At 41.5% G+C, this 9,876-nt stretch overlaps 1 protein-coding gene and 1 non-coding gene across 4 annotated transcripts in view; both read left to right on the plus strand.

The window, feature by feature from the left end:
* Slc25a43 (solute carrier family 25 member 43) overlaps positions 1-8,878 on the plus strand; it is a 33,889-nt gene extending 25,011 nt beyond the window's left edge. Inside the window, exons 4-5 of one of the 3 annotated variants that reach the window (XM_028773173.1) lie at positions 5,544-5,678; positions 6,787-8,269. In XM_028773173.1, the coding sequence (XP_028629006.1) occupies positions 5,544-5,678; positions 6,787-6,987 (336 nt within the window). In that variant the 3' untranslated portion in view covers positions 6,988-8,269. Of the gene's footprint in view, positions 1-5,543; positions 5,679-6,786 lie in introns of all 3 variants that reach the window. The other 2 variants (XM_028773175.1, XM_028773176.1) reach the window with 2 other exon arrangements.
* Positions 6,205-6,336, plus strand: LOC114625821. Its single transcript, XR_003712140.1, has one exon. It is a non-coding gene; the product is annotated as a small nucleolar RNA SNORA36 family (small nucleolar RNA).
* Positions 8,879-9,876: the final 998 nt, after the last annotated feature.

Consider the following 9,876-nt stretch of genomic DNA (forward strand, 5'->3'; position numbering starts at 1 on the left):
GTGTGTGTGTGTGTGTGTGTGTGAGAGAGAGAGAGAGAGAGAGAGAGAGAGAGAGAGAGAGAGAGAGAGAGAGAATTCATGTTCATGTGGTTTATGGTCACAGAGGAGTCAGTTCTCTCTTTCTACCACATAGGCTCTAGGCTGTCATCCTTGGCTGCATGTGCCCTTACTGGCTTGGCCACCTCACCAAGCCAAATTTTTAAAATAAAATAAAATAAAATAAAATAAAATAAAAAGGACCAGGGATACAGTTTGGTTGAAAACTACTTGCCTGACATGGACATGGCCCTGAGTTCCATCCCAGTATAGACATTTTCTGAAAGGATGAAAGGCTATGAAGTACCAGTCCTGCATATACCTATATGTCCTCAGCCTCCTGAATTGTCATCTTCTGAATTTGCATTCTTCATGTACATTTTCCCTCCCAGTCAAGCTGTTCCTGTCAGAGTTTGCTCTTAGAAAATTTAGCCATGGCTGCTGCTGGCTCAAACTCCTGGGGCTCTGCACAGTCTACCCACACTTCCTCACGAGCTGTTCACCTGCATTTCAATTGCTTTCTCCTGGAGACAACTATGTTCTAGGCTTCCCCGCTGATCTTCCATGACCCACTAATCATGAATTGCCGGCCTCGTGTGTTCCTCCTGCCTACTTTCCTCACCCCAACCCAGACTATACTTTGTCTTGCTATCTTAAAACTCTTACAATGAAACATTTTCTTTTCATGAGGTAATACATGCAGATGAAATCCAAAAGGTGGCATAAACAGACACTGAAAACCAAGTGCCCTCACCCTTTGTGCCCTCCCGACCCAGTTCTCTCCCAGAGACAACACTAAGGTTACCACTTTCTTACATATATCTTTCCAAAGATGGCTTATGCAAAGGTCTCCATAAATGCGCAGGTATATTCTTTCTGGTTTTACATAGTTAGCAATATATGTGCATATTCATCTACACCCTTTCTTTTTCACTAAAAATTTGTCTTGCAGGTGACACCCTACCCACCAGATGGAGCAGCCACATATGTTAATTGTGACATAGTATTCTATAGCATGATGTCTTATCTCCTACTGGTGAACGTTCAGACTTATCTCCAATCGTTCCTATTATACAATCACTGCAGTAGCAAATATCCTTGCAATATATATTGTTTTATATATATGCAGATCTAACTGCAGAATAAATTCCTTGAAGTAGTAGTATTTTGACCAAAAGAGTACATGGTGGGCTGGATATATAGTCATTTGGTGGAGTCTGTTTGACATCCACGAAGCCCTAGATTCCATGCCTAGCACCTAATAAACTGGATGAGGTGGTAAATGCCTGTAATCTCAGCACTCAGGAAGTAGAAGCAGAAGAATCAGAAGTTCAAGGTCATCCTCAACCACACAGTGAGTTCAAAGTCAACTTGGGTTTCATGTGACTCTATCATCAAAAACATGAGAGAATATATATAAATGGTCATTTTGTTTTTTGTTTTTTTTTTTTTTTTTTTGGTTTTTCGAGACAGGGTTTCTCTGTGTAGCTTTGGCTGTCCTGGAACTCACTCTGTAGACCAGGCTGGCCTCGAACTCAGAAATCCACCTGCCTCTGCCTCCCAAGTGCTGGAATTAAAGGCGTGCACTACCACTGCCCGGCTAAACAGTCATTTTGTAAATACTGTTTAACTCTATCAGTGTTTCATGGGAAGAATATCTAGTGAGTGAGTGCTACCTCTTCTGGAAGGCCTGGGAAGTTTAGCACAGAAACATTCAAATGCTTAGCTTTGAAGCGTTTGTCCATTACTTTCATGTAAGTTTGCTCCTCCTTTTTTTGTACACTTTTGGGAAAGGCTCATGTCAAGACAGATGTGGTCACTGGCCCTGTGGTATTTATGGTCACAGTAGGATAGGGATTAGGAAGAGAACACAAGGAAGAAATAATTATAGACAACAGATCACATTCTTATCAAGCGCCATGAAGAACATGGTGACCAAAAAAGTGTTTGATAAGTTTAGTATGGGTATCTGCTATTTCTTCTGATCATTATGAGAACTTGACAAGACAGAAGAAACAGCAGAGTTCAAGTCCTAGAGGTGGGAAGGTATATGCAGTCGGAGCAGCTGTAAGGATTGCATGAGCTAGAAAGGGCCTTCAAGGTCATTTCATTTCAGTCTCCTTAGTAGACTGTGAGGAAACTAAGGTCTGAAGAAGGCAATGACTTAGTCAAGGTTACACTAATACTGACAGAGCCAAGCCTAGTTCTCTTGATTTCTTCTAGGTGATTTTACACTGCAGGATCCAGTGTGGTCCTCCTGAGAGCTGGGGATCTGAAGTGAGTGACTACATTCTATTAGCCTACAGAGTTGCCTGGTTTTGTGTAGAAGCTGTAAGTTCAGGCCCTTGTCGTTAGCCATCTACTATGTTCTGTTTCTATTTGCTAGTAAGATACAATTAAAGAACACAGCAATCTAGCATTCCAGTCTAGCAGGTTGGTTTGGTCTTCAGCATACTTGTCTCTCCTCCAAGTTTAGATAATTATAATAATGACCTTAATGATGGCAGTTACTTACTTAGTGCATGCTCTATATCAAGTTCAGTTTTAAGCACTTTTCATGTACTAAATTATTTAATATGAACAACAATCCTATAAGGTACATGCTATTATTACTTCATTTTACAGAAAAAAAAGGGGGAGGCTCAGACAGATCAAGGCATTTGCTGAAGGTCACAGGTGTGAGTTGTTACAGGTTGCCTAGCTCCAGAGAGCCTGAAGCAAGACATGAAAGTAGCAAGCCCTGTGGAGAGCTACAGTAAGGATGTAGATGACGGAATAGACAGGAAAGCTGAATGAAATCAAGAACTGGCTATTTACTCAAACACAAAAGAAGGCTGAATGAGCCCAAAAGAGTACTTGCTTAGTACTCTTACAAGATCCTGGATTCAATCCCCAGCACCACAAGAAAAAAAGTACCAAAGAATCAACATATGACCACATCTCAAGGACAAAGGCATCTTACAGTCCTTCCTATTCATCACAGTCCCTCAGATTATTAATGCCTCTGGTCACTTGCCTGCTCCCTTATGTCTACGCCACCAGCATCCTATTGGCTTCATGTTCCTTGTTCCCATGTTCTCCTTCCGTCTCTCTCAACTCTTCTCCTTGTTCCTTCTTTCCTCTCTCTCCCTACTGATGTGAGTTTTTCAGTATCAGTGCACATCACATTTCTACACATGTATTGTATGTGAAGGTCAGAGGTCAACAACATTGGGTGTTGTTCCTCAGAAGCCATCCACCTTGTTTTTAGAGAGAATCTCTCACTGAGACCTAGGCAAGTAGGCTATGATGTCTGGCTACTGAGCCCCAGTCTCTGCTCACCAGCAGTAGAATAAGCATACATCGTCAAGCCCATCTTTTTACCTGGGTGATGAGAACTGAAAGCAGACCTTGCACAACAGGCATCTTACTGACTGTACAAATGCAGAGTTCTAGGAGGATGGATAGGTGCATACATTTGTGTGAATGCCACCACAATCAGGACATAGAACCATTCCATCAATCTGAAAATTCTCATGTGCCATCCCTTTGCAGTCAAGACCTCCAGTCACCCCTACAATGGTAACACTCCCTGGGCTTTCCATCCTTGGAGTTTTATCTTCTGAGAATAGTTCTCCCAGTGTGGTGACTCTAGAGTTCATTCATGATATTCTATGCAGCAATAGAGCAATAGCTTATTATTTCTATTTTTAAAGATTTTTGTTTAAATTTCTATTTAATTCTATGCCTCTGTGTCTGTGTGTGGATATGTACACAAGCCAGGTGCCTACAGAGATCAGAAGAGGGTATTGGACTTCCCTGGAGCTGGAGTTCCAGGCAGTTGTATCTATTCGTTGTGAGTTGTAGGTTCTGGGAATTGAATTTAGTCCTCTGCAAAAGCAATGAGTACTCTTAACCACGGATCAGTCTCTCCAGCCCTGGTTCGTTCTTTGTTTCCTTTTTATAGATTTTCTTTATTTTAAATTATGTGTATGTGGAGGGTGGGTATATGCACCTGTGTGGGGGTGCCTGCCTCAGCCTCATAAGTGCTGAGATGAAAGAGACAAGAAAGTTACTTTCAGGAATTGAGCATTTTGATGATGACAGTTTCCTCGGGTAGTTCTGGGGTAGTCATGAAGTACACGGATGGCTGAAGAATAGGTGGCCGCAAGTATAACAGTGAGGAATCCTGAGGATGAGGGCCAGACTGAGATTGGCATAGACTGTCCTTTTTGCATTCTTTTATTTGAAAAGTATATACATATATACAAGTATCTTGGTTAAATCCACCCCTCACTTCCCTCTAACTTCCATTGGTCCATCCCCACAGCATATCTCCTCTCTCCAGTTTAATATCTTTTTCCCCTTTCCTTTTCTTTTTCTTCTCCCCCCTTTATAAAGTTTCCTAAGGCCGGGTGGTGGTGGCACACGTCTTTAATCCCAGCACTTGGGAGGCAGAGGCAGGTGGATTTCTGAGTTCGAGGCCAGCCTGGTCTACAGAGTGAGTTCCAGGACAGCCAGGGCTATACAGAGAAATCCTGTCTTGAAAAACCAAAAAAATTAATAAAATAAAGTTTCCTAAGATAATAGTGAGGCTGAGCTAAACTGAACCACCAGGTGTCAGTCTCCAGTAAATGTAGAAGGGTGGCCAGAAGGTCCACAGACAACAATAGGACAAGGACGACAGAGCAGCTTGAGGCCCAGGTGAGCACTTTTGTCATACAGTGAAGCAGACAGGAATAGGTAGCCAGAAGAATGCCACAACCACCCTGTTCTCAACCCTGTGACATTTGTGGTGTGGGGAAAATCAGTCCCTACTTGGTGGCTTCCCAGAAGAGGATCAGTTAAGGAGTCAGGAGGGCATGAGAAAAGATTAAAGTCTGGGACTGGAGAGATGACTCAGTGGTTAAGAGACTGACTGCTCTTCCAGAAGACTCAGGTTCAATTCTCAGCAACCACATGGTGGCTCACAACCATATATAACTTCAGTTCTAAGGGGATCTGATGCCTTCACATGTACATGGTACACAGACATATATGCAGGCAAATATTCCACATTAAAATATAAAAATAAATAAGTCTCAAAAAAAGGTTAAAGGCATAGGACTATGTAACAGGCCCATTGGGCATAGGCTATGTTGGAATATAAGTATGAAATTGAGTCTATCTAAAATGTTTACTTTCTTTTAAGCAAAATACATCACAAATATGTGAATGAGGCATTATGGTTATATAGCAAATGAATATTCATTCTAAATTAGTAGCTCACACCTGTAATCTCAGCATTCAAAAGAGTGAGACAGAAATATGGTGAAGTTCTAGCCAATCTGAGCTACATAAGCAAGACCCTGTCTCCAAAAACATTCATTAGAAGACTGTGGAAGAAGATGAACTCTGAAGTTACTACTTTTTGCCACCATCTTGGCACAGAGTATCCAGAGTCCAGACCTGAGAGCATGTTTTCTTTGTGTAGGACATTGACTTCCCAGTACTTAAGCCGCTTTCCTGTATCTTCTATTTCCTGCTAGGCTCAAAGTCCTTATCTTCCCCACTATGGAGGAGTAGATGTCCACTTCTCAGGAGCAGCTGACTGCTTCCGGCAGATAGTGAAAACCCAAGGGGTACTGGGGCTCTGGAACGGACTGACGGCTAACTTACTAAAGGTGAGAAGGGTGGCCCGTCTCCTGCTTCTCTGCCTCTTCCAGTTCTTTCTCTTCCTTATCTTCTCAGTACAATTTTTGTGAAAATACCTCAATTAGCACTGATAGACTGTGCATCAACCAATGGTTTAGAATCTAATACCACACCCTAGAAGAGCTGAGCATTTAGTATCAACTGGAGGTTTAAGTATGACTATAATACATGAATATATCAAATTCCCATAGACTTCTGTAACTAGAATTATGAACAAGAACTCTGGACTAGCCTTGTACTAGCTCACATGTAAATATCCAGTCAAGACCGACATACAGTAATGGGCAATGGTCCATCGACTACATGGATATTAATGCTTACACAGGGCATCTTCAGTGGTTCTGAAATCTTTCATCCCCTTCTACACTGGACCAGTTTTCCTTATTCCATATTCTTTGATTCCAAAAGCAATTAGCACGTAGCACTACCCTCGGCTACTTTACTCTGGTGTAACTCCATTGCAGAAGTCTCTTTTTGTAAGAGTTTAAAATATGGCTCCAAAGTGTTGAGTTCAGTTCAGGGTAGCTTCCCTGTTCTGTTAATTAAACTTTGAGACATTGAAACTGGCTAATGGAAATGACTGAATAGAGAGGATTACTCTATTCATATCCTTCCTAGTCCACATCAATAAAAAATAAAAATGTAAATTTTTTAATTTAAAAAGTTGTTTAGCCGGGCAGTGGTGGCGCACGCTTTTAATCCCAGCACTTGGGAGGCAGAGGCAGGAAGATTTCTGAGTTTGAGGCCAGCCTGGTCTACAGAGTGAGTTCCAGGACAGCCAGGGCTATACAGAGAAACCCTGTCTCGAAAAACAAAACAAAATAAAAAGTTGTTTAACATCTAGGCTGCAGAGGTAGCTCAGTGATTAAGTGTGTTTGCTGCTCTTCCAGATAACCTGAGTTTAGTTCCCGGTACCCATGTTGAAAGGCTCACAACCACACAAAACTCTATCTCCTAGGGATCCAATACCCTCTTCTCCATGGGTATCTACACTCACACAGACACAGAGATGAATAAACAAAAATTAGTCTTTTCTTGTGAAGAATTTAACACAATTTTCATTTTTTGTTTAAACAGGTAGTTCCATATTTTGGAGTCATGTTCAGCATGTTTGAGTTCTGTAAGAGAATTTTTCTTTATCAAAATGGTTACACCCTGTCCCCCTTGACCTATAAACTGACCCCAGGAGTGGACCAAAGTTTAAAGCCCCAGGAGTTACGGGAGTTAAAGAAGTTCTTCAAACCCAGAAAACTGCACTCGAAAAAACCAACTCTGTAAAGCTGAGTGGAACTACACTGGAAGAGGCGCAGCAATCACAGATGAATACGACCTCTTAACTGTGCACATCCGGAGGAGGGAGAAGAAATGAGAGCACTAGACCATATATCACCTCAGAATGCCAAACTTTTCAATATCTGTGCTTTGAGAAACTTCTCTGGCACTTCCCTATCACTATGGCATCCCAGTAGACTCTAAGAAAGCCTAGAGGTAATCAAACATGCAGTATACCCTCCGAGGAGAAACACTGTGCAAAGAAGCATAGCCACAACACTTCAAAGCATCTTGTACTGGCAGATCAGAGACCAGGGCACAAGCCCAGTCACAGGAGTCCCGAGGAGCAGGCCAAGTTTCACTGTGGCTTTCCCACACAGACTTCTTAAACTCAAACCTTTGCTGGCTTCTGAGAGCACAAACCATCATGTAGGTTAGGACTTTTAAAAAAAATTCCAAATGAAAACTTTTTTGTTTTTTCAAATGATCTTCTTACAAAGTCCAGGCTTCAATCAGAATCATGATGCTGTGGCCTAGAGTCCCAGGTGGCTGGGATTCCAAGTGTGTTCTGCCACACCAGAACCCTAGAGCCCTCATTCTTACTTGAGGGACCAAGCATCCCAAGCTCAGAAGCTTTTATTTCAAGAAGGCATTTTTCTCCAGGATTTCTACCTCCAACCCAACACCCCTACCCCTGAGTCAAGGTTTCTCTGTGTTGTCCTGGCTGTCCTGGAACTCACTCTGTAGATCAGGTTGCCTGCCTCTGCCTCCCAAGTGCTGGAATGAAAGGTATGCACCACCACCACCACCGGGCCCCCATGACTTCTTAATGATACACTAACATTCCTGACTAAAGCCACATACAGTTTCAGTGGCTTTAATTATCTGCCTTTTTTTAAAACTTGCTCTGTAAGCCTACTCTGAAAATAAATTATTTAATCATCTTCCATTAATCTCACAAGATGTCCTAGTTGCCTAGAAAATATCAGATAGAAGATATGACACACATACTTCCCCAAAATGCCATGAAATTAAAATCCTTTAGGCTAATCACCTATTATACAGTTTTGATTTTGTTTTTAGATATGTTTTATGTACTAAAGCAGGGAATCTGTGTAAAATTTATATAGCTGTACGTTTCAAATAGTACCAATCTATACATTTTTAAAATGTATTAATATCTAACTAGGTAAGGTGGTGCCCAGCTGCAATCACAGCCCTTGGGAGGCTAAGGCAGGAGGATCTTGAGTTCAAGGCCAGTCATAGCTATATAAGTAAGTTCAAGTTCTTCTTGTTCATACTGAAATCCTATCTCGAAAACAATGTAAAGAAATAAATGTATTTCTGACATGAATTTACATATATTTTTGTTTCCTTACCTCTACCATATACATGAAGGTTTTCCAAATGTTGAAAATATTTTTTCATATGAAATTTATTTTCTAAAGGAAAAAATGGGGCTGCAGAGTTGGCTCAGCAGTTAAGAGCATGTATTACTCTGCAGAGGAATGTGATTCATTTCCCAGCACCTGCATGGTATCTCACACCCACCTGTTAACTCCAGTCCTGGGGGATCTAATACCCTTTCCTGAACTCCATAGGCACACATGGTGCATATACATACAAGCAGACAAAACATATACACACACACACACAAAGTAATTAAGTAAATCTATTTTTTCTTTAATTTTTAAAAAGAAAAAAGTATCATTTATTTCTAATTATAGTTATAAAACTATGGTTAAATTCTCAGGTCTTTGTCTGGTTTAAATATGCAAAAGAACTCGTTTTTCCAACTCCTGTGACAGACTGTTTTATATGGAATAAAGTTGACACACTTCTGTAGACCAATCTGTTAGTGTTTGGGGGAGGCAAATACAGAATTCAGTCAATACTCTATGTTTGTCAATTATTATTTCCTTTTAAGCAACAAAACAAATTTTCAGAAAGCACTGAATACTATAAACACATTTTCTGACAAAAGTTAAAATCTAGGGGGCTGGTAAGATGGCTCAGCAGTTAAGAGTACTGACTGCTCTTCAGGAGGTCATGAGTTCAAATCCCAGCAACCACATGGTGGCTCACAACCATCTGTAATGAGATCTGATGCCCTCATATGGGTGTCTGAAGACAGCTACAGTGGACTTTGAGCCAGAGAGAGCAGGGCCGGAGCGAGCTGGAGCTGGAGAGCCTGGAGCATGCAGGGGCCTGACGGGGGGGTGGGGGGGACGACTGAGGGAGCAGGGACGGAGCAAGAGGGAGAAGGGAGGGGGAAAAAGTTAAAATCTAGCCTCAGATTATGTACATCTTAGTATTTCTTCTGTTCATTCTTCCACAAATATAAAATAGATGCTACATGGCACAGAGGTGTTTTCTGAGCTTTGGGGCGTTTTAGAGTTATTCTAAATCATTTCTATGTGGGGATGAGGGCATGCGTATGTGAATGCAGGTGCCTGTGAAGGCCAGAAGCATCAGATCCCTTCGGATCTGGAGTTTCAGGTGGGTATCAGCTGCTTGCTATGGTTGCTGGGGCATGGTTGCCGGGGACCAGACTCTGGTCCTCTTCTAGATCAATGTGTGCTCTTACTAGTTGAGCCATCCCTCCAGTGTCACACTGAGTTGTGATTTTTTTTAATAAATCAAAAATATGGCTCATTTTCCTGTCATTTCAGAATGACTCCTTATAATTCTATTTCTGTTCCTAAAATGAACTGAGCACTGCTTTTATTTCCTTAGCGGTGTAACAAGATGCTCTCTCTGCCTTCCTAACTTCTGGCTACTAGCATGCACCACACAGGACTAAGAACTATAAAGAAGTGTAGTGTGATAGCCATCCAGGAGTAACTTAGGGAATAAAACATACCTATATCCATGAATGATTACAATTATAAAGCA

Source organism: Grammomys surdaster, unplaced genomic scaffold (assembly GCF_004785775.1).
Source record: "Grammomys surdaster isolate TR1022 unplaced genomic scaffold, NIH_TR_1.0 222, whole genome shotgun sequence".
NCBI lineage: Eukaryota > Metazoa > Chordata > Mammalia > Rodentia > Muridae > Grammomys > Grammomys surdaster.